The sequence below is a fragment of the Anarhichas minor genome, unplaced genomic scaffold (assembly GCF_050575085.1).
Source record: "Anarhichas minor isolate MPS153535 unplaced genomic scaffold, ASM5057508v1 ptg000018l, whole genome shotgun sequence".
Taxonomy (NCBI): domain Eukaryota; kingdom Metazoa; phylum Chordata; class Actinopteri; order Perciformes; family Anarhichadidae; genus Anarhichas; species Anarhichas minor.
Window position 1 is genome coordinate 8108264 of NW_027466464.1, and position 26036 is coordinate 8134299.

At 43.7% G+C, this 26036-nt stretch overlaps 1 protein-coding gene across 1 annotated transcript; it reads right to left on the minus strand.

Moving 5' to 3' along the window:
• Positions 1–7983: 7983 nt before the first annotated feature.
• Positions 7984–25768, minus strand: LOC142952680 (sodium/potassium-transporting ATPase subunit alpha-1). The gene is made up of 23 exons (XM_076094548.1): positions 25528–25768; positions 18265–18378; positions 17632–17691; positions 17288–17389; positions 17024–17125; positions 16789–16902; positions 16478–16612; positions 16017–16134; positions 15613–15881; positions 15200–15508; positions 13817–13951; positions 13498–13693; positions 13219–13394; positions 12941–13077; positions 12610–12760; positions 11185–11353; positions 10893–11047; positions 10495–10618; positions 9621–9766; positions 9391–9521; positions 8871–8972; positions 8618–8709; positions 7984–8335 (listed from the first exon to the last, which is right to left on the minus strand). Exons 1-23 carry the CDS (start codon positions 25537–25539, stop codon positions 8307–8309), a joined length of 3078 nt encoding a protein of 1025 aa, XP_075950663.1. The 5' UTR covers positions 25540–25768; the 3' UTR covers positions 7984–8306.
• Between the last annotated feature and the right edge of the window lie 268 nt (positions 25769–26036).

Here is a 26036-nt window from a genome sequence, read left to right on the forward strand (position 1 = left end):
AGACGAGGTGTTTTACAGCAAAAACACTAAATGAAACAATAATAAAAGGTGGATACACTGAGGCTACACTCTGTCACAAAGATTATTATGTTCACGCTGCAAGGACACACACACACACATGCTCACAAACACATAGATGCACATAACGGTCATGCTCGTCATTTTGCATGCTGCTGTAATCGCCCATCCTTCTCAAACCAGATGCTCCCCCCACTCAGGACTCAGTTTTGTTCAGCCCTGAAGCAGTTCAAACACGAGGACAAACCCACCAGAAACACACACACACACACACACACATTGGGTCAGTCTGTAGATCTAAGCTTTAATCTAATCAAACCACCCAGCCTTAATTCCACCCATGAGTTTGCACAACAATTTACACAACAAACACTTTTCCTTTTTTATCTTTCTTCCGCTCCATTCATCTCAATTAACCACAGATTTGACATTTTTATCAAACACATTTGTAATTTAACACACACCTGTTTCCCAAAAGAATCCATAATGTGAGACTCTTACGCTTTGTAATCATAATTAACATGTTTGTTTATTTGTAATCACATTAGTCTATTCCTCTTAAGCCTTTATAATGAAACATTATTGGGTTTTGTTTGGTTTTGCTGAGGGCAAACTTTGGGTTGAGAAAACTGACATACAAATAATTGATTGGTAAAATTCGAGACATAAAACAGTAAAGATTAAAGAAAGAATTCTTCCTGTATAACTGTGTAGGTTTAGGGCTTTAGTTCTGTTGTGACTTATTATTAACAGATCTTTTAAAGTAACTTCCATGCATCTAAATGTCCAGGGAACAGAATAAAGGCTGTTGATTCTATGCGATACCCTAAGCAGACCCAGATACAATATGCTCCTGGGATATACAGAAAAACTCAGATTTCAAACTTCACATGCATAACTACAAACTTTTCCTTCTTTTTAATGGACACAAGTGTGAAACAAACAAGTTAAGAGTCTTCAAAGAGTTGCATTTCGTCCTCTCTTGATGTACTCTCTTTGTCTTTTTCAAACGCACAAAAGTCAAGTTAATTAGTGCTCAGTGTGCTGTAACCTCAAACTCCGTCATGATGCCACAAAATGAAACAGCCCAATTAAATCTCAAGGTTCTGTGAGTCTTTCAACGGAGCACAAGACGAAAACAGAGATTCTGAGAACAAAATATATTCCTCTGTTTTATCACACGAGTCATCATTTACCTCGATGTAAAGTCAGCTGGTTTTTTATACTTATACTTAAGTGATGGGATATTACAGCAATGTGGGCCGGTCTGAATACACTACACATCACTACCGCCAATGTTCCACCATGTGAGTAATAACAATTATTAATGTTATTACTCACATTGAGATACTGAGATCTATATGTAAACTAAAAAAACAGTAAAAAGGACGAGCAATGCCAGCTAGATAGTCTCCTCTTGTTAGTTTCTTGACTGTCCATGCAGATCTGTGGCCACTCAGTTTGCCCCAATCTAGTCCTAAACTCAACCCATTACACTTCTGCAGCCGACAATTTCATCATTGGAGAGATTTTTCACGCCACTGCAGTTCCTGTTTACTATTTCTACAGCCGTGACATGGTTTATTCATCTGTAAAGTTTCAGCATGTGAGTTTGTGTGTTGCACTGAGAGTAGACAGCTGCAGTTGTCTAAGAAATAACTTCTGCCTCAGGCCAGCAGCCTGCCTCTTAGCAAGAGAGAGAGAGAGACAGAGAGAGAGAACACCGAGGATGGAGGGAGGAAAGAGTGCAAGAGGATGGAAAGAGAGAAAACATTTCTGCGACTCGTTTTGCCCTCAGGAGACTGAACAACAGAGAAACCCATCCACTCTGACACACACACACACACACACACACACACACACACACACACACACACACACACACACACACACACACACACACACACACACACACACACACACACACACACACACACACACACACACACACACACACACACACACACACACACACACACACACACACACACACACACACACACACACGGCTCATTCTTTGCTCTTGGACAAATTTGCTGGCTCATTGGGTCCTTTTAGAAATGGTGGGCAGCAGCCGTTACAAGACTCTGCCTGTAACTAGAGTAACGATGACTTATTTTATTTATCAATCTTTCCTATAAGCAAATTCAGTACATCAGGGCAGTCCCAGCCTGCGGAGGACTTTCATGAAGCCCTAGAAGGCTGGAGATGATAATAAACAGGCCTACTGGAAATATGATTATTCTAACAATCATCTTGTGAACCTCTAGGCTTCTAGAGAACACACAATAGTTATGTTTGGGGAGAAATAGCTCAGGATAAAATGACAAAGGTTCAAGATATTTGATGTGTTCATTTGTGTTAGTGGATGTAAATGATTCGCAGAAATACATGGCACAAATGATTCTAATGATGTTTGTTCACAATGAACAGCATACAGACAACACATAGACGAGATAGTGCATGAACCGGTGTGTGTCTCACAATGTGGCATCCTGGCTTTATAAGGAGAGGAGACAGTTTTATCTGAGGCAGTACCAAAGACAGATACAGGATATGGAGAGGACTGAACGTTCAGCTGGGCTGTCTGGAAAGAGGCTTGTCGTCACTGTGAGATTGTTTTGTTAGTGCTTTAGAGGTACCGCGAGGCACATTTTGATCACTTTGGAGTGAACCAAGCTAGCCATTCCCCCCGTTTCCAGTCTTTATGCTAAGCTACGCCACTGTAGCTTCATATCATGCCACTCTGATATCTATCAGAGTGGCATCACTCACATCTGAGAGAAAATTTCCCAAAATATTAAACTATTCCTTTAAATCACAAACTGCTGACTTGGTTCTATTAGGTTTCTTTGTCTTAAACAGTTGTATGATCTGTTTAAAAGCACTAAGAGGATCATACTATTCTCATATTTAGATGTCTCTCAAGAAAAGCTAAATGCAACGACAGTGATTTCTTTTTCTTTTTAAATGTATACTTTTGCACAATGCATCACATGTTCTGTATTTCTTTGAAGCACAACGTTTCATATAAGTCAGATTTCCCCTTTAAAACAGCTAAATGCTATAAAGAGTAGCAGACTGGGGTGCTACAATCAGTCACTCCATTTTATGTCAATCATCAAAGACACAGGCCCCAAAAGCATCATTTCTGTAACAACATTAATTTACAGGACATACATGAATCACTAGGGGCTGAAAATAAAAAGCAATTGTCACAAAACTTTCAGAGAGAAAGTTATAGCACAGGATCGTGCTGCCTGTTCTAGGATGAGAGGAGTATTGTTACACTCCGTTCAAAGGAATAGTGACATTTCATGCTGTGGAGATATTAAAAACTGTGCTGCCAGTCGTGTGCCAGGGACAGGGCAGAGAGTGAAACAGGATGCACCGTGTCCCTGCCAAATAAAGTCAAACTGTTCATCTGTCAAGCAGAATAAGTATTATTGTTGTTATTTATAAACTAAACTGAAGGCAAAACTTCAACCTGCTCGCCTGTTTATGTCTCCGACACATCCTGGTGACCGGTCACATGGGTGGTAATGGATGTGATGATGGTAAATGATATCAAATCTCATGTTTCCTCTTTATATGATTATGTTTATAACATTACACACTGGAGAGAGAGAGACGAGATGAGAGGACTGACATGCAACACAGGAAGAAGACTCGCCCACAATCCAGACTGCTCGTTCAACACAGAGGAACGAAGGCAGCAGTGTGACACGGCACATCTAAAGCCCTCGTTTCATTTAAGGGTAGACAGGAAGCCACAACATAGATTCAGAAGGCTAGCAATCATCAACCGTATGAGTATCCACACACACACATCATGGCAGCTGGTGCCTGCTAGTCAAAAACACAATCTATAGAGAGTATAAAAACAGCATTTTAGTAGGATTTAATTGTAATTTGCACAGAAAAGCATGTAGAGTGTGTTTCCATCAGCTTGCAAATGCAAATGAGGCAGAACAAGTCGTCCCTAAATACTGCAACAGTTATATTCAAGCTCTTGTGTCTGGTTGAAATAATTATGAATGTTCTTTTAGAGTGGGTTTTATTTAGAGAAGCTTTGGGTTGGTAAGGTCACTGAAGAGTACGCACTGTACTCCACTTATCTCTTCATCTCTTTAGTGAGGCTGAAAGTTATTCCTGCATGTGTAGGAAAAGCTTTCTTTAAAATATCAACCAACCACCTCATTCACCATAAAGAGGCTTCTACTGAAGTGAAGTACTAATGAGAGAATTCAATGCTGTATGTGGATGGAGAGGCAAAAACCTGCAACAAGGGACCCCCGCGAAGAGGCATGTCTGACGGTGTGATGTCACTTTGGCCGCGCAGACATACGTCACCATCACGGATGTATCGAGCATAAATCAAGCTTAATGACGCCCATTTAGACAAGCTGTTAAGTGTGCACTGGACAGCAGGGCCAATCATCTACCACAAATACCAGGATCCACCAACAACACACTGGCTTTCAACCAGGCACAAACAGAGAAAGAGATGAAATGATTGTCTCCGTCATACATCCCCTCTTTCCTCGACCGCTTATATGACATCTGTCACCGCAAACTAACGCTATCTGAAAGAAGCAAAACGCTAAGAGACACAGAGGACAGACGTGAACTGAGTTAACACTGCATTGTCAGCACGCAAGCGCATGTAAAGAGCAATGGGTTCTCACACACACACACACACACACACACACACACACACACACACACACACACACACACACACACACACACACACACACACACGTACACAGGCAGACACTGGAGATCAGAGTGCCAGAGCTGTCACCGGGGTCAGTCGGGAGACGTGCGATATCTTGACAGAACTGAAGTGTTCACTGACACAGAAACACACTGAGGAGCCTCACAGTCTGTCCCTGTTCCTGTGAGCGACCAAGAGTGTGTATATTTAAGTATGTGTGTGTCCTTTCTACATGAAGTTAAGTCCGCCTTTATTAGAATATTTGGTCTGGACTGGGAATCTGCTCTTAGCTCCTAGAAGGAGAATTAAATTAAATCCATTCATCCTTTCCAATCTTATGCTGTTGTTCTTTTGTTGTCTTTAATATTATGATTACTTCAGCACAGTCAGGGCTCTTAAAATCTAAACCCTTATTATATCCAGTTGCTTGTATTTCTGGACGGGCACTTATGGGTAGAGAACATCTGCTAAACATAAAACATTAACATATTTAGTGCATAATATCTGTCAGATTATACAATCAATTAACCCTGGTTCAATCAACTGAATACCCGGTAACTAACAACCTGTGTTGGCAAATAAAAAATGCATGCTCTTCATTTTAAAATAGCAAACATACTTCTGCTAATTTCAGCATCAAGTACAAGTATCTTGCAAAAAATACAGTACTACAGTCACACCCTGTACAGGGAAATACTGCAGCTACATTTGTAAGACATCAAAGATGTCATGCGCTGGTTTATACACTGCTTTGTTCTTAATTTACATTTTAGTGGTTTGTGCTGCATTCTCTTTTTAATGTTGTTCATGCATTATGTAAAGCTCTGCAAATCAACATCCCTTGCCTATCCTGTCATATCTACTGTCTAAATGTAAAGTGAGAAACCATAGTGGTTTTGTAAGTACTATAATGATGCTTTTTACAAGAAGCTATTGTTTACTCATTGTTCACATTATTACTCAAACCTGTGCTTGCCCTACAATGGGAATTAAAAACTCAGATGGAAGAAAATCCATATAAAAATCATATTAAAAGCTAAGAGTGGTGGCTGCTGGTGTTCAGCACTGAACTCAGCAGAGTGTGTGGGCTTCTTTCCCTAAATCTTTTGAGAAATACTCTTGTATAATCAAAAGCATCAACACCAATATGATAATACAGTATGTCCTCATTGCATAAATGAATAGACTATGCCACCAGTACCCTCATTTCCGCTGCTGGTTATATGAGCTCACCTTGTGTCACGTCTTCAGGGACCAGGTGAGACATCGCTGCTTCACTCGGTGGCAGTTTCTGTAACATGAGGAGGGTTGTACATCACAATGCTACCGTCCTGCAGTTAAAAAGTGATACAGAAGATCATATTAATTGGTACAAATTGACATTAATACAAAAAATATTGTATTCACCTCTTCCGCTCTGCACTTCAACAGTAGATTTTTTGAGTATGTGTTATTTTACTTCTCAGGCCTCTATGCTGGTTGATATCATACCTGTCAAACACAGGTGTGACCAAAAAACTATTAATTAAACATACTGCATTGCACCTTAAATGAACACAGCTAATTAGTTACACCTGTGGTGTTCATGCAATAAAAAGTACCATTGGTGGACTAACTAGCTTTAGGTACAATTACTACTGTACGTATACTTGAGGTACTTTTTTGTACTACTTCAAACTTCTACTCCATTATTACGCATCACATAAAACTCTCACGGGGGTATTTTTTCTGCACGAGGAGCACTTTTACTTTTTTAATGTTACCTGAAGTTACATTTTGCTACTGAGACGTATATAACGTTACTTCTACTAGTATTTTTTGAATGTTGTATTACTGCTTTTACTTTACAAAAAAGTACTAAAATATCTTAATACTTCTTCTACTGTCGAAATATATATTTTTTTAAATACCCGCCAGGTGAGAGTTAATTAAAACACCTGTGAGCCGTCATATATACAAACAACGGTTACCACATTAGTTTACAGCACTCTTAAAACACTGATAAGCTCACCTTTTCTTCTGATAAAACTTAATGCGGGTTGTTTTCTCTTTCCTTGCTTTCTTTTCATGTTGGGAACTCTTTAAATCGGAGTTTTGGGTTAAAGTATCTCACAACCTGCCCGTTAGCAAACCTGTGGAAGTGCAGACCAGATCAAACCATTTGATCCTCACTGAGAGGGGTGCGTGAAAACACATTTTTGTTAAATAAATTGTATTAACTTGTTTAATAAGCTAAAGTTAGCAATACATAATTGCACATTGTCGTTATTTCAATATTCATTATTTCCAAATGTGGTAAAAGAAGCTTAAAGGGCAGTTTTGTTTTTCTCTATTTTGTGTCTTCACCTATAAAGGTTTCAAATTGCCCATTTTAATTGTATATCAGGTAATTAGAAGGTGAATAGTCCATATTTATGTCCACAATGTCTCAAGAGATTAGATGTCTTTAAAGCTATTTTTATGTTTTGTTTTAAAATATTTTACAAGAAATGTAAAGTTAGAACCTTAAAACATAACTGAAATGTAATGCCTTTCCAGTTCTGTGGGTAATTCAGCCAAATCAAATAGCTTTTCATCATCACTATAGCTTTTGGTTTTAATATTTTCTGTTTCCCCCCCAACATAAATGTGAAAATGTTCGATTCATATTTTATCTTTTCCTTTTTATCTAAAACGGTACAATTTTAAGGTAGCTGAGCTGCTGAGTTTTTGCTCTCTTAAAAATCTCCTCTTCTCTGTGTGTGCTCATATCAAGACACAGCAAGCAGTGCGTGGGAGGACAGAGACCTCATGCAGTAGCTGCTTGAACTCTCCAGCTTTAAGCATAATGGATAATAGATTAGACATACCAGGGCCTCTTGGTAAACTAAAACACCCACCATGTCCTCCACCACTCTGAGCCAGGACTGCTTCTGCAGAGTTCATGTGAGGCTAGAGTCTATCCAGCTACACATCAATCTAAAGCTGCGGGATTGATTTTGACTAACTTCATAACGTCTTAACCTGGCAGCAAGAGTTCATATTCAAGCTCTGGATCCAGCTCTGTGAAATATCACTGGTTCAAGTCTTGTGTTTTCACTAACTACAATATTTCTGCAGTAAGGTTTTTGTCCATAATCTTGAATGTAGTAGAGCTGTGTGTGGAAAGGTTTCCCTTTCGAGTTACCCAAGTATTCCTTGAGAAAACAAAAGAAATCTCATCTTCGGTTACAGGACACACAGACAATAAATGAGCACAGGAAACGTTTGTGGGACCTGACTCGAGCGCATTTTTATTGACTGTTTATAACTGTTAAAAACATGTATAAAATTGGTCCTGTTTCAGAAACAAGGCACACATAGTCATGTCAATGTTCAGTGTTCATGTCATTATTAGCATTATCATTTATCAACATCAGCATGTTCCATCTCAGTATTTCTCTAATAGTAGTATCAAGCATTCCCTAATATAAAAACACGTTCCAATTACTTTTCACAGAGGTTAAAATTTTATTCCGAGCAGCAAGACAATATTCATGCAAAGACGAGAGTGGAGGAGAAGACGCGAGCTGACTGGACCGATGGGTCTTTAATAGTAGGTCTCCCGTTCCACCCAACCTGGACACACAGGGAGAGAAAACAAACAAACACGGGATTTAGAGGCAACTTCTTGGAATATATCTGATCCTATTGAAAAGCATGCAAACAGACAGAAGATTTTAAAAAAAGAGAGGAATAACACCCTCACTAAACATAAGAATTATCCACGAGGCGTGGAGGAAAAACAAGGGAGAAATTAGCAGCAGAGATGGAGAAAGAGGCAGAAAAACAACAGCAGAGGGAGAGAGAGAAGTAGGAAAACACAAGAGAAGATAATAAAAGCATGGATTCTGGACTCACCTCCTGGGCTGCGTCTGAGGATCAGCTTACGGATTTCATCATAGAAAAAGATGAGCAGGGAGTAAGGGAAGGCGCAGAACCACCAGTTGGGCCTGAAAAAACACACACACAAGAGGTGAGGAACATGATCCAGTGCCCCGGCCTGCATGAGCAACATGAGGTAGGTGGAGTTTTGCACGATTACGGAGTCAACTCGATGTGTGCACGGCTCACTGGCGGATTGTGAGAGACTTCTTTTCTGTGCTTTACTCACTTGAGCGGGTACATTCTGAGGGCGACGTCCATGCCCGGGCAGTAAGAGAGGAAAGCGGCCAGGGCGGTCTCCTCGAACAGTCCAAAGATCAGGATCTTGTTCCTGAAAACACACAGGGGAACAATTAGGACTCACCGTTTGGGACAACGAAACCGGAGACATAAACAAACCAATCCGAGTTGACTGAAAATAGCGAGGATTTTAAAAAACTTCTTCATCTTGGTGCCAGGATTTCAAACTATTGACACTGAGCCAAGGCACTGACGCAAAGCACAGTGTGAAATGCCTTTTAAATACACTTCATATGGTTTAAAGCACAAAATAAACACTGAGGTCATCTAGAGTTCTTCCTAAAAGCACAGCAGCACTACTGAAAAAAGAGGCGTGACATTCAACATGGCAGCTGTTTGAGGAGCAGAGAAGAGACTCGACGTGTTTTCTGATGAAACCTCCACAGCTCAGAGTCGGATGAGGACACGGAGGTGCTTTGAAATATATACTGGGGTGTTTTTGTACTCACTTCATGCCCTGTTGGAAGACAGAGTTCCTCCTGGTCTTACAGATGATCAGATCGGCCCACTGGACGACCACGATGCTGGCGAAAAACGCCGTGTGGCAGGTGAACTCCACGATCTTCCTCTGCTCGTAAGTCTGACAAGGGAACGCACGCACATCAGAAACAGTGTCAACCAGGCGCCGACGGCCAGGTTATGACCTTCTACTTGTGATCTGTGCATTGCTGTTACTGACCCACTGCTGCCCATAGCTGTCCTCCAGGTCATTAACGTATTTATTGTCCCAGTTCACTCTGATGCCCAGCAGGGTGGAGGGCAGGAAGCCATTTTCAGCCAAGATCACAAAGTAGGTGAAGAAACCTGCCAGCGCCTGGATCATACCTGCAGGGAGGAGATTATTTTTTTGATTAATGTCGGAAATTAGTTTGTCTTTCGAGCAGTTTCAGACTGAAGAAATTGATGCAGTTAATTACAATTTGAAACCAAGGATCAATAAATGATTAGGGAAACAAATTGGCCTCGAGGTCTGTCGGGGAAAAATCCGCTAAGAAAGTGAATGAATTTCAGTCTTTTGAGGACTAAACCATGTGTAATTTGATCCATAAATACAAGAGACTCAGCTGTCTTCTGAGGAATTAGAGGCTTAATCAAAATGATGATTAAATGTTGAAATTGTTGCGATGAATAAACCATGAAGCCCATCTGATTATTACAAGATGCAAATACATAATAGGAGAATTAGACAATTGTTTTGAGGAGAACCCGTAAAGAAAATAACAAGACTGGTCTCATAAGGTAGTACAGGAAGTTCAGTGGGTGGGGGTGGGGGGGGGGGGGGGCAAACCTTTTCCTGGCTTCATTACCAAAGAGGGGAAAATCCAAATCCAGAGACACAGCTCTGTCACCACTCTCACACACACACACAACACACATCAGTATGCGCCTATATATGGTGAATGCCTCTACTGGTTATCTTGGACCACCCAGATGCTGAGCTCCAGAAAAATCTACCAAGGAGACATGGTTTAGCAAACTCCTGGTTCTGGTGTGACTTCAGCCGTGTACTTTGTACATTTGGACTTCTCATCGAAGCGACACAGACTGCTTACCGATCTGTCCGTATGCGATGCTGATGAGCCTCTCGTTCACCAGCTTGTCTGTTTTGGGGTTTCTGGGCTGTCTCTTCATGATGTCGCTCTCGGCTGCTTCGTAAGCCAGGGAGATGGCAGGGACCTGGCAGACGGGACACGATACGATTGATGAGCAAGTTGACACATTGAACTAACCTTACAGTTTTGTTTCATCCGGCTTCGGTCAACATGCTAAGCTTTTCTGTCTAGATGTAGGTAGACATTCGGCCTAATTCTAAGTCATTCAAATGTTAGAAACTGAATAAACCAGAATTTATGACACAATAACAGGAATAGAGTGCGTACTATATTATTGATTTTGGATACTTTCACCACATTGTAGAAATGCAACATTTTATCAGCACATAAGTCTTCACCATGTCAGTTCCCAGGTCAATGCAGAGGATGGTGACGGTTCCCAGGGGCAGAGGGATGTTGGCGATGATGAAGAAGAGGAAGGGGGTGATCTCAGGGATGTTACTGGTCAGAGTGTAGGCGATGGACTTCTTCAAGTTGTCAAAGATCAGACGGCCTGTTGAGAACATGAACATTTTAACCCTCCAGCCAAATAGGGACGTTAAAAATCCAGTGGAAATATCATTTCTTTGCTAAATTTAAAGTCCTTCAGCTCAGAAAGGTTTTAGTATTTTGTTAAGTCAAATCTGTTACCTTCTTCCACTCCGGTAACGATGGAGGCAAAGTTGTCGTCCAGCAGGATCATGTCAGCGGCCTGCTTGGAGACGTCAGATCCAGAGATACCCATAGCGACACCAATGTCAGCCTTCTTCAGAGCCGGAGAGTCGTTCACACCGTCGCCTGTCACGGCCACAATGGCTCCCTGCAGAGACAGAGCACAGAAGCGTTGAGGGAAAGATTCATTGTGTGTGTAGGAGTTGTACTCAGACAGAGAATTAAAAAAAGAAGTACAAATGACGATGAACTCCATTTCCAAAAAGTCACGCAAGCTCAGAACTTCTCTGCAACAGGTGTCACAGCCACTTCAGAGAAAAAGACCCATTCTTGCCGTTGAGTGACATTTCCATTTTCTTTACTTACACTGCATCACACAGCGGCTTTTCTTTCACACAACAGGGAATTATTCTGTTTTTCAAAAAGGTTTCAGGGCAATTCTACTTCATCTGACAGTACAGACAAGATAAAAGTGAGGAGGAGACAGAGGTGGAATCAGACGACAAACAGAGCTCTGTGTGAAATGTGAAGATAATACAGATAATTACAGATATGGGATTTCCTTGAAAGAAACGCATTGTTTTTATCATTCGGTATCTTCCCGGCTGTGTTACGTATGTATTCAAATCCAAACATTTAAATTTTGGTCAAAGTTCGTATGTTTTAGCGCGAAAAATCTATTTTCGCACGTGTGCAGACATAGGTTTCTGAATGAAAATATTCTAAATATAGCCAAAAGTGAATGGAGAGACATTTGAAATACAACCTCGGTAATTCTGCACTGCAAATAGCTTGGAGTGTCCGAGTTACTGAGGAAGTGAATTTAAGTTACTGGGTTCATAACAGGAAATATCAACAAGTCATCATTGATCCCTTCCCACTCCTCCTCTAGGAAACATTTGGGAAACACTGGAATACAATATGCTAATTCGTTTTCAACTATTTCAGTAGAAATGGATTATGTAGTCGGGGTTTTGTTAAATATTAAACGTCAAGAGATGAAACTGACATTGTATCAGAATAATATAATATTCGTGGTTGCCCTTGATGAGGCGATAATTAACAAAAACATTTATATATAAATAAATCCATCGTCCAATTCCACACTAAACAGAGTTCTCTGCCTACTGATGCACTCATGAATATTCATGTGAGGTCACAGCTTGACAGATGCTATGCTTGATTATTCCGCCAACTTAAGTTATCAGACCAAAGCAATAATCATAAATAAGCATTGGGGATAGGGATATCAAATATGCACTCATGAATTTACATAATAAGGCGTCGGCACATGCTGTGTTTGTGTTCATGTTTTTCCAGTTTGCCAAACACTACAGAGGCTCAGAGGAGCAGGGAAATGTCCTCCCTGACACACAAACACCTCCTTGTTTGTTTAGTTCCTACCTGTCTCTGGCAGCCCTCCACAATGATCAGTTTCTGCTGCGGGGAGGTTCTGGCGAAAACAATCTCAGTGTGGTACTTCAGGATGTCGTCAAGCTGCTCGGGCGCCAGATCTTTCAGGTCTCCGCCATGGACGACACAGGCCTTGGCATCTCTGGAGTATACAAAGCAATTTGGTTACGTAAACGCAGTTGCACTAGATTAATCAGAAACGGGTTTCTGAGGTCTGAAACAAATGGGGCCCAGAACATGATCTTGGGGTGCTCCAGGTGCAGTTGTATTTCCATGATAACTGGAACAAAACGCACCCAGGGTTCCTCAGTATTGTCAGTACCTTGGGTTGACTTCGTTGATTGGGATGTTCAGACGGGCCGCAATGTCTTCAACGGTCTCGTTGCCTTCGGAGATGATGCCCACACCCTTAGCAATAGCCTTGGCTGTGATTGGATGATCACCTGTCACCATGATGACCTGGGAAGAGAGGAACACTTATCAAGCCTGAGCATTATACTTTAACTCTCCCATTATATTGCCACTTAACAGAACCACTCCATGTGATGGAATTAGCTTCATGTTGACAACAAGTCATTTCCATGATATTGTGGGCTTTACCTTGATTCCGGCACTCCTGCATTTGCCGACGGCGTCGGGCACAGCAGCACGAGGAGGGTCGATCATGGACATGAGGCCGATGAAGCACAGGTTCTCAGTGGGGAAGTTCACCTCCTCAGTGTCAAAAGCAAAGCCCTCTGGGAACTGGTCATCAGGCATGCTGAAGTGGCAGAAACCTGGAAGGGAGACAAGAAAAACATGAATGAAGTGATTTTCAGAGTGGTTTCTGCTCTGTTAATTCATTTATTAATTTCAATCCCAGCTGCCGTCCATCCTTACCCAGCACTCTCTCTCCCAGACCCCCCAGTTCCAGGTATGCGTTCTGGAAAGAGTCCTTCAGCTCGTCGTCCAGAGGCTGCTCTTTGCCATGCAACAGGATGGTGGAGCACCGGTCCAAAATCCTCTCTGGGGCACCTTTCATCACCAGCAGGTGCTGGGACCCCGTTTCAGGTGTGTCATCTTTGTGAATGGAGAGCTAGGTGCACAGAGGTAAAAAAAATGAATTAATATCTCTAACAGCATCTGAAAACAACATGAACAATTGGTTTCCGTATATTAAATGATTGATTAAACTGGAATCTAGCTCCTCGTTCCATACCTGGTACTTGTTAGTAGAGTTGAACGGGATCTCAGAAATTTTGGGGGTTTTGTTTCTCATTTCCAGGACTGATCCGCAGCACAGCTCGATGCATTTCAGCAGAGCCGACTCAGAGGCGTCACCGGCCACATCTCTCTGGTGGGGGAAGATGGAGAACATTAACCTCGACAAACGGCGACTCTATAAACTCAATGCGTCGCTGTAAAAGCCTCCTGAGGACGGACACGAGGATGTGGCACAAGGCCTGGTACCACCGACTGTTTCAAATAGTAAGGTTATAGCGAAGACACACGTGTTTGAGAAGTAGTGAGTATTCAATTAGATTAAAAAAAGATTATATTGCACGAATTGGGAGTGTTTGCAAATGGATGTTTTGATATAGTTTTGCTTTTTCTTCTCTTTAATTCTTTGTTCACTGTGGAGGCATGAGAGAATAACAAAGTCTTCTTCAGGAATTAAACTCAACACGGGTAGTGTAGTTGATATGTCATTTTTGGGGTGAAATATTCCTTACAGCCAATGTTTGTAACTCCCTCACTCAGTAAATCAGAGACAGATGTTTATAGAGCTGGCCCCGCTTTGCTGCAAACCAGCCAAGAATAATGCGTAATGACAGGGAATGACTGGTAATTAGAGCCATGATGCCAGCCAGCCAGTTACAGGTGATTAACACACACACACACACACACACACACACACACGTCAACGGGTTTTTAACACAGGGTGGAGACCGGGCTCCAAGGAAAATTCTGGGAGCCAAGAGACATGCGTACATCTGTGTGCGTGTGTTTGCCGGTGTTCGGTATAATCATGTGGTTACAAAATGTGTGTGTTTACTCCAGGGAGGGAGGTATACGCTGGAAAACAAGCCTGTTGGGCTGAGAGGAAAGCATCTCCATAACGTGCATGTATTGTTGCTGAAGTGATGGGCAGCTGTTGTATATTGCTTTCCAGGAGGCGTGAATTTGTATGAATCTTTTAAAATACATTGCAGTCTCTTGACCCTCATCAGATTTGAACAAACACTCATCTTTTATGAAGAACACTTGAACAGGTGTTGGCATTACTAGAAATGAAGCCAAGCCAATATCAGTGAAAGAAAAAAAGAACAATAGGGACACTTGTTTGGTTTTACTGTAATTTTCAAACCGTTTGAAAAAGGGCACATTCAGATTGAAAGATGAGTCAGCAGTACACATAATGAGCAACAGAAAAAAAGCTTTATTGTTGTTGAACAAAAGAGGACTTCTGCTTTTAGTTCAAAGAGCTAAATTATTTGTCTGATAACGTCAGCCCTGAAAAAAGGGCCGTTGTCTCAGAGAAGCCTTAATATTTGGCATTATGTATTCAAGTAAAACACGATTGCAGGGTACATAAACCCACCTTCAGGATGGGAAGGTTGGACTGCTCTGCCAGGAAGACGGCGCGGTTACACAGTCCGGCGACTCTGGCCAGGGCAGCCCAGGTGGCAGAGCTCTTGTCGAAGGAGGTGCCGCTCTGGTTCTCTGTGGTGTCGGCCTCGTGGATCTGGTTGTCGAACCACATGTGGGCCACGGTCATCCGGTTCTGGGTCAGGGTGCCGGTCTTGTCGGAGCAGATGGTGGAGGTGGAGCCCAGGGTTTCGACAGCTTCCAAGTTCTTCACCAGGCAGTTCTTCTTCGCCATACGCTTAGCAGTCAGAGTCAGACACACCTGGAGATGGGAATCAAGTGTTTCTAACAGTAAGATCTCCAGTCCTTGCATCAAATATGATCTATTGAAAATGAAACTCAGGGCAGAAATGCTGGTAAACTCACGGTGACTGTAGCTAGGAGACCTTCTGGCACGTTGGCCACAATGATACCGATGAGGAAGATGACGGCCTCCAGCCAGCTGTATCCGAGGATGAGCGAGAGGACGAAGAAGGAAACGCCCAGGAAGATGGCCACGCCGGTGATGATGTGGATGAAGTGCTCGATCTCGATTGAAATGGGGGTGCGTCCAACTTCAAGGCCAGAGGCCAGCGTGGCGATGCGCCCCATGACGGTACGGTCTCCGGTGCTGATCACGACACCACGGGCCGTTCCTGTAGCAAGGATGATTACATTTTTTTATTGAATTTCTTTTCAACAGCAAACATCTGTTTCATTACATAGTCTCTGAACTACAGACGAAATGCAGCACCGTCTCTGAATGGCTTTTATGTATCCTGTTGTCGTACCTTCAACACAGTTGGTGGAGAAGAAAGCAATGTTCCTGGTCTCCAGCGGGTTCTCATTGGAGAAGTCAGGAGTACGAGTCTGGGGCTCTGATTCGCCGGTCAGAGAGGAGTTGTCCACCTGAGAAATGAAACATAAACTGTGATTGATGGAAGACGGAAAATCAATGTGGCTACAGGAAAAGAAATAACATAAAAACTGGGAAGAATGCTGCCACAAACAAACTTTATCCTCTATATGTGGCTAGTGGAAAAGCATGCGCAATAAATGGGTCAAGTGTTGCTCTAGGGTGTTGAGTTTAGTTCAGGGCTTAAAATGGGTCACAGACTGGTTTTTTGACTTCCACTAGTCACACAAAAAAAAGACCGCAAAGGAAGGCATACTCTGATAATCAAATGTCAGCGATATGAATGGCTTTAACTCAATTAATATGGGACCTGGAGAGATGAAAAATAACACGCACCTTGCAGCCGTGGGCGGAGATGATTCTCAGATCAGCGGGGATCCGGTCTCCACCCTTCACCTCCACTAAATCACCGACCACCACCTCCTCAGCGTTGATGCACTTCTTCTCGCCGTCACGGACGACCAGGGCTTGCTACGAGACGAGACATGACGGAGATGCATGTGAGACAAAGAGACTGATTGCTTCATTTTTTTTGGTCTGTTTTAGCTGCTGTCGCTTCTTAGTATATTTATGAATGTATAAAACGTTGATGCAGAAATCAAAAGTAAACAGTTAAATGAATAAAAGGTGTAAAACGGGAGGGGCACCTGTGGGACCAGGTTCTTGAAGGAGTCCATGATCTTGGAGCTCTTGGCCTCTTGGTAGTAGGAGAAGCAGCCAGTGATGATGACGACAGCAGAAAGCACGACACCCAGGTACAACTGTGAACGTGAGACGAGGTTAAAGAGGTTTGACCCACCGGTTCAGCTTCTGATTTAATGTAAAAACTCATGAAATGTTTTACATCAAGACACTACACAGGCTACAAGGACCTTTTCTTACATTGTCATTAGCTGGCTCATCCTCCATTACAGCCTGGATACCGTAGGCCAGGAAACAGAGGACGGCGCCAGTCCACAGAAGCATGGAGAACCCGCCAAACATCTGAAGGGAAACAGAACAGGAGGGACCTGCTAAGCCTGAAATTTGAATGAGCACCTGAACCGAACTTCAACACGGACGCTAAAGGCGTCAATATCAACAACTGTAGGAAAGACAACGTGCTCATCACGGCCCTGCAGCACCAACACAGACAGCGGATGTTACCTGTTTGCAGAATTTGACCCACTCTGGGGTGGTGGGAGGAGGAGTGAGGGCGTTGGGTCCATCACGAATCAGAATCTCAGCAGCCTTCGCACAAGTCAAACCCTGATGTGAGCAGAAGATACACGTGTTGACAATTCAGCCACATTTAAAAGCACACTGCAGGCCAGCTACACGCGTACACGCAAACAAGTCCATGGGGGACTGTAGGTGCTACTAGTTGGCTGGCAACACACCATCAACAGAAAAACAGGACGACTTCCTTCATCAGCAGGTAGGAGGAAGAAAAACAGAAGGAAGAGGAGGAAGAAAAGATAAATACACATTTTCCTCTTCATCTCACTCACATTGTTGAGGTCTGTTCCATATTTGCGATTGAGCTCATCAAGGGTCAGCTTGTGATCATCCTGCGAGAACGACACAGAGAAAAGAAGGTGGCGTCAGTTCAGCGCTTATGTCTGCCGCATGCGTGTATCCACAATATGTGTGTGTGTGTGTTCAATATGCAGGTGACATTCAGCGCTCATTGTGTGCCGACCTCTCCGTTTTACAAATGACCACCTTTCACAAGGTGGAGCTGCGACAGAAACAGTCAGAGGTGAGGGAATGAGGAGCCAACAAAAGACACGGGGCAGGTGAGAGGAAGTAGAGAAAGAAGAGGGGAGGATAAAAGGGAAATAATGAGGAGGAAGAGCAGAGGAAGATCGCAGGTGAGCAATACGTCGAGAAAAGAAAGGCATGAAATGAAGTGAGGAGGGAAGGAGAAAGCTGGATGAAAAAAAAAAGAAGAAAGTAAGTGTTTTACGATGAAAGACGGGAGGCAAGAAGAGGTACTTCAAGGGAGGAGAGGCAGAGGGAATAAAACCCACACAATAGAGAGGACAGGGTAGTGATATGGGAAGCAGGAGACAATCAGAGAAGAGCACCTGAGGATGACGAGAAGAGTGAAAAAAAACCCAATATGCAGCTGAGACACTCACCATATCCACTTCCTTCTTCAGCTCATCCATATCCTTCTCTTTCTTCTTCCCCTTCGCCTTCTTCTTGCTGACCTGCTCCGAGGTCGCAGCCAGCTCATACTGCTCGCGGCCTTCCTGGAGACGCAAAATAAACATTGATTAGTAAGATATAATATAAATGATGAGAGGAGATAGAGGCTGGTCAATCGAGACACGACATAGTGAAAGCACAACAGGTCCAGGATCACAAATATGTGGATCCTGTCTTTGTGGACACCAGAGCCACCAAGAGGGAGGAGCAAACGTCTGGCAGTTTTTGGTCAGTTTTTGACAGATCAGGCGGGAGGGTGAAAACAAAAGCCGCTTGTTTAAACACCCACGTTGGCACTAAAGGGTGCCACTGTGTGAGTGAGGAAAAGCACACAACGCTTCCCTCATTCACCAGCTTTCCAAAACATAACCTCGCCAATTAAGTAGCTCAGCCAAACCCCACAGAGGAGCAAACACCCACACTGGAGTCTGTTACTGCTAATCACACTTGGGGACATTTTGTTGATTTTCACTCCGACTGCGACACAAACTCTCTCGCTGTAGGCGGGAACGATTTTAATTAAAAGATAGTTGAACCTGGATCTCACACACACACGCACACACACACACACAGTCCATAATGTGTGTGTCTTCCCCTATCACACCATGAGTGTCGGCCCCTTTCTCTCCGCTGTCTCCTCCACACACATCCCCTCTCACTATCGGCGGCCACCATGGCTGATGGAGCAACAAAAGGTTGCGTCTTCTAGACGGCTGAAAGCCAGACGTTGTGTGTGTGTGTGTGTGTGTGTGTGTGTGTGTGTGTGTGTGAGGCAGAGTGACGGAGAGAAGGTGAGATAGGGAGGAAGACGAGCACTAAAGTGAAAGTTCAAAGACAGGTAGATCACACGGGAGGAAACAACAAAACGATTTCCATCATCTCTTAACTAACCCAAAATAATTTGCCACGTCAGTGTCAAACATCTGCATCCTTGTTGCTACCAGCACCTGTGTGAGCCCACACTCCATTTATAGAAACGTGTTTAATCACAGGGAGTTAAGAGCGTGTGCTTCAGGTAGGTAACAGGAGATCGCAACACTAGAAGCCGACATCGATTAGCTGTTAAGGCTCATCTATAATCCAGCACTGCACACGGATCAGAGGTGTTAGCATGTTAGCAGGGAGGCTGCCCAAAGACTACAAACGAGCCATGTGTCTGCGTGTGCAACAGCCATTTTGGAAACTCTTTAGAAGGTGATATACTTGACATAAAAACGACCCACGTGTGGCTGCCCCACTGCCGGTGTGACCACATATGGACATCCTGCACACAGTGCCGGTCATGGAAATATGCTAACTAATATAGTGTTTCTGCTGCGTTGGCCTTTTAAAGTTTCCCAGGGAGTCACCAGAGCGGGAGAGTGTGATCCCAGCACATGTTGTTATTGTTGATCCAGCCCCCCCCGGCCGGCCAAGCTGGGAAAACACAGAGCCTGGTTCTGGATCACTGCGGCCAGATCCCACCCTCTGGACCCCGAGGACCCCCAGGGGCCCATCTGGCCCGAGGCAAATAATTCACAAACGGGGCAGAAGTACTAGAGGTTTGAGCCTCATTTTAAGCGCCAATACTTATAATTTCAGTTCTGGTTGATTTAGAATTTGTGGAAACAATAGTACTCAGAGTTTAGTAGTCTGGAGTCTTTTTATTAATACATAAACTTCTAGTTCTTCAGATTTGTAATATTTCATAGTAAATATGCAGTTATCTGGATTCATACTAAGGTTTCAGAAATACTGTTTAAGCGTACTAAATAGCATATTAGTGTGGAATTTTGGAGGCAACACTAGTTTGTAATTCTGCAAATATATAAATATTGTAATTCTAATTAGTGTGAGTTTGGCGACTGCACGTACAGTAATCTCAAAACACCTGTGCAGAGCCTTCAAGGGAGAGTCCCATTAGATGGTTTCACTTCATCACTCTGGACTGAGCTTCAGAGATAACAGTCGGGGATTAATCAGTTTACTCACATCGTACAGAAATGAGCTCCAGGCTACCTGCGCTAATCTAACACGAGACGCTTCTATTTGTCCATGTTAGTTAGCGTTTTACAGGATGCTCCTGCAGTAGAGACGTATAGTGGGCACTGGTCGCGGATCTGGTCCCAAACATTTTGGTATGCACCATAGGCATCAAAAGGTGAAATCTGTTGGTTTTACTTTTTATTTTGTATGCAGCACTGTTTTCCATAAAAGACAAAGACGAACTCCCACAGGAGACGAGGAAGTAATCCCCAACCACGAGGAGCAGCGTTCAAGTTTAGCGTCACCATATTGATAAAAAAAAAAAAGAATCAAAGTATAAGGAGGAACAAAGGGAAGGAGGGGAGAGGGTGAGAGGAGGGCATGGAGAGCAGATCTGGAGGGATGCTCTCCAGAGAAGATGTGGTGGATGAAAAACAAACACACAAACAGAAGCCTACTGGACACAGAACAATGGCCCTTTGTACAACTTCCATAAAATCCGCATCAAAAACAAACAAAAGGCTCAAATCTTTCCATGAGACCATTAAGACCACGAGCATGGGGCCACTCCATCCGACGAGCGCTGCGTTTCTTTCCTTCAAGCCCTTAATGGAGATTTGTGGGGATTTTCTAAATGGACTATGGCCAAGGAACAAAACTTTACAAAAATGCAGCTTATTTACGTGTGTGTGTTACAGATCGAGACGCCTCATTCAGTGACGTCAAGTTCGAGAGAAAGGCAGGATTTGTGTGAGAACTGGACTCTGAGAACCCCTTCAGATAGATGAATGAACGATTCTCTCTGAATACCAACGAAACCCCAAAAACACAAGAATTCTTGAGGCCTCCCCCCCCCCTTACTGCTTTTTTTTCCTCGCCTGAGAGAACAACGACCTACGGGCTCAAACCGACATCAGAGGAGAGTGCTCGGTCAAGCGGACGCATATTTTAAAGCACGCACTGGTTTTTACAGGCAGGGTGAATTCCTACGAACTGTCCTCCCGAGTGCCAGCAGGGTCTTTAGCCAGATACACAAGCTGCTCATTCAACTGTGCCGACACACACACACACACACACACTCCTGGGACTTTGCCCAGTTGCTACCAGCAACTATTACCACACCTATTCAGATATGTGAATGGACAGAGTCAAGTGTTGTAGCCCCCCCTCTCCCTCCTCCACTCGTTCATTTCCTCCTCCATTTCCACCCGTTTTTCCTCTCCCTCTCCTGTTTAAAGAGTGAAAAGAAAGGGTGTTAATTTACACACTCGGTCGTGTTTAACACTCCGTTCACGTCCTGAGCATCTCTCAGCTTTCCTCCAGCAGAACAAAAGTGAATGAATCAATCAATGCGTGTCCTTGTTGGAAACTTTGCGGGAACTTGTTTTTTTTTTTAACCGCCAGAGTGACGCACGACGACACCGACATGAAAGATGAACAGACGGCCACCATCAGCTTCCAGTGCGTTTGTTGGTCATGTGAACGTGGTGTCACCCGACTCGTCTCTTGACACTATAATCTCTGTTAAATGTGACAACCTGCTGCTGACACAGACGTGGCTCTTAATGAAAGTCACCTTTCACTGAGTCACAATCCACAATATTTCTTCAAAAGCTTTGTGACCACAGGGTCTTCTAACACAGCGCTGCTTTGGACTAGAATGAATGAACCAGTAAATCAACGGCTCTCCCCCCCCCCCCCACTTTCGGGCCTTTAGCCACACCTCCACGACATCAACCGGCCAACACAACATAGCTGCAAGTTGCATCACTTCCTCAAACCTCCTGCGTTTTCCAGTTGTCATAATCACACAAACAAAGTAGCCTCTGATTCAGGTTTCAGTACCTGACCTGGATTATGGGTTTTCTTTTGGTCACATGTCCTCATGGACAGACACAGGGGGACAGTGTCCTCTGGAGTGGTTTTTTTTTCTCTCGATGAGACTGTTCACAGTGAAAGTTCAAAGAGCCTCAAAGAGCCTCAAACACACACACACACACACACACACACACACACACACACAGAGAGAGAGAGGCCGGAGAGGAAAGCAAAGAGGGAAAGAAAAGAGATGAAACACGGCACAACAACGAAGGGAATTACAGGAAGAAGAAAAAAAAGAGAGAAGGAGAGAGGGAGTTCGCCGTGTTCTGTCACAGACGAGAGGTGGCGTGTGACAAAAGCTCTGGTTAATACACAATGACTGCCGAGCGGAAAGAATGTTAAATCCTCAGAGAGAGAGGGAGGGAGGGAGAGAGAGAGGGAGAGGGAGGGAGAGAGAGAGGGAGGGAGAGAGAGGGTCAGAGGGAAGGAAAACAGGTACAAACACAGAGAACAAGAGGGAAACAGACTGTAAAGAATGGATGTGAAGGTGGAGTCGCGGTGCCCCTTCGGCTGAGATGAAAAGTGGCCGGGGGCTGACATGCTAGGTCAGCTCACAGTGGGAGGAACCATGGGGGGGGGGGGGGGGGGGGGGTTGGTTTGTTGTCCAGTGTTGCCATCTCTGGCCACTAAAGAGATAAATCCTCCATTAGGGAATTCACTGTCTCCTTTCTCCCAAAAGAAAAGACGCCTTTAAATCTCCCCAAAAGACAAGTGATGTACACACTGGAGAGGCATTCGCTAACAAAGCAAACAAGGATATCAAGCGAGTGCGATGCCCCCCCCGAGACTCGTCTGCACCGTATATGTCAAACAAACCTTCGAACTGGGAAATTATTTAATTTCAAGTATCAGATAGCTATAAGATGGACAAGAATATTTACGTTTTGGGATGAAATATGCTTTTGAATTGATGCCGACTTTATAACTGAGTCAATTAGGGAGAAGAAGGAGGTCTGTTGACTCAGGTGAGATTATGAAATATTTAGCTGGACCCCCCCCTCGTCGGTCTCCTGTGAGTTCGACAGCTGTCTCCTACTTTCTGCTCTGCATCGCTGCCCAGTAAACCAGTCACACTGTGCTGAAGACTGCCGACTGTTTTATACATCTTGAGCTCCATATCTGCATTCATTCAGAAAAGAGAAATCATCCACTAACATATAGACAGATGACATCTGTATTCATGTATTCATGTATCCCTTCATCTAAAGCTCAGCACTTTAGAAATGTAGCAGTATTCAGCCTCCGTCATGTCTGGGAGCAAAGTTGCTCAACGGTGGCAATGCGGCAACTGGTGCCTTTTGGCTCCCCCTAATATGCACCCCCCTTCTCCCCTTTGAAGCAATCAATCCCTTCTCTCTCTCTCTCTCCCCCCCCGTTTGTTGCACTGCGCTGCCGACGTGATGCGAAAACACCAAAAAGAGTGATGTCACAAGGGTGGGACTGGAAAACAATAACCAGCACTGTTTAGACTCTTTATACCTGTGCTCACTCTCTCCTCCATTACAACAAAACAACTTTTCTTCTTCCCTCTCCTCCCCCCCCTCCCTCCTCCCACCAGGAGAGCTCTGTGGTGGCGATCATCTCCTCCAAGTTTAGCCATTTGTTTGTGCCAGCACTGAATGTATGAGGGGAGAGGAGGGAAGGAGGGGAGACTCAGTGGGGAAGAGGAGGGAGGTTGGATGGGGGCAGGGCATGGCTTTCATCACATATGGGAGGAAAATCAGCAGCAGAGGAGCCAACGGGAGAGCGAGCAACGGTTCTTTTAGGACCGTGAGTGAGCATCATGGAGAAAGGAAGCGAGACTGAATGAGCCATTCTGCTTCACTTCTCCCGCCAGATCTCTCTTGGTCCATCTCTCCACACACACACACTTTCTCTCCCTCCATCCAACTCTCCACGCCTCGCAGGCTGAATGCATAATGTTTCTGCAGCATGGCAGGGTGTGGCGAACGACTGATATTTCACACACCCGGGTTCAGTTTCATCTCTTACAATTTAAGTTTAGTGGAAAAAAAACAGAACGATAACAGAAGGGCTGCTGGGAGATCCGCAAGCGTCTAAATCCTCCTTCATTTGACAGTACAGCCTCTAAAGGAAGCCTCTTGTCAGAATCTCACACTCTCAGTGGAAATAATACTTTCGAATAAATAACAGGACAGAAAAAAGACACGCGAGTGAAAGATTTTACAACACAAACCACACAAAACCCTCCGTCTGAAGCCGATCACCCCTGCAGGGGAGGAAGAAAAGACGGAAGGAAAGATGGAGATCTTCTTACCGAGCCTGAAACCTCACAGTACAATGATTAACAACAACTTTCACACGATTTTTAGGCAATATGACACATTCTAGTTGCAATATCTATAATCTGTCGGTGATTACTGCTTTTTGGTGCAATTTTCATATTTTTATGACATAATAAGAAAGCTGTGATGGAAAAAAGCTGCAAAAAAATAAATAAAATATGAAGCTTTTTATATGCTTTATTCGTGAACCTATAGGACTAATGTGTTGCAGCCTGAAGATGCAGACACACGCTCAGCTGTTCTCCCTGAACAAAGTGTGCAGACCTGATTTAAGATGAGTTTGGAGATAATTGGTCACAGAGCTCCAAAATCTCCCAGCAGACCAAAAACGTGGGCTGGACTTTGCTTTACCGTTATCCCTCCCACGAGCGAGCCAGTACCCAGAATTCACAGCTGCTCTGGGAAAAAAGTGACACTAGAAGAGCGACATGTTTGCAAACGACTAAAACACATAACGGCACATTATTCCCCCTGGAGGGAGAGCATGCGTCTTCATGTATCCGTCATAAACACAGGAAATGCACACGAATGAAGATAACTAGTTTTTCGGATTAAATAAGACACAAACTAGCCGTGAAATAACCCCCCGCAGCCGTCGTTTTCTCGGCTTTTCCTTAAACGTCGCAGCTAATTCCGTTAGTCGGTGAAAAACTTTTGACAGTCCGGGCGTTCGAGATCTTCCCGTTATGTAACCGGACACCGAGAAGCATCTTTGTATCTTTGTGAGCTATGGAAACTTCTTTCTACATTCTTGTTTCCCCTGCCAGCCGAGTGAAATGATACATTGTCTTGTGCTTTTCTTGGGGGGGGGGGCGACAACACGGAAGTCCTTAAAGTACTTTCAAACAGTTTTGTAGCGAAAAGACATAAGGAGTCTTGTTGCTCATCTTAACACGTGTGGCCGTGTAGCTCCCCACGCGACAGCATCAACATCGAGCCAGTAAACCACTTGTTTGAATGGTAAAGTTCGACATGCCTCTTTCCCTCCACCACATATCTCAATATGAACATGCATTCAACACAAACAACACGGATACTCACTCCTCGTCCCATGGCTGCTTAGGATGTGGACCTAATTCTTCCCAGTTCAAGTAAAAGTTGAGACACAAATCCTTTAAAAAGTATGTACAATATAAAACATTAAAGCGAAATGATATATCCTGGATGTGTCCGCTGTATATATATATTTTGTTTTTTTTATTATTTTTTTGTCCAACAGCACGTGTCACTCCTCCAGGACACACATCCGAGCTCGCGAGCAGTCGCGGCAGACCCTCCAATACTTATAGACGGCGTTCCTTCCATTGTGACGTCGAAGCCGTTTGCCATGGTAACTTCACGGATGGAGGCGGGGCGTTCTCCATTATTGGGCATTTTTTCTTTTTTTTCATGCAACACACACACACACACACACACATATACATCATTCACCATGGACGGGCGAATAAAGACACACTGATATAAATCCAACACAAATAACAGAGCTAAGTTATCAATAACTAAGATGATATTACAGGAAAACACGATGACATCATTGTAAATAACATGCA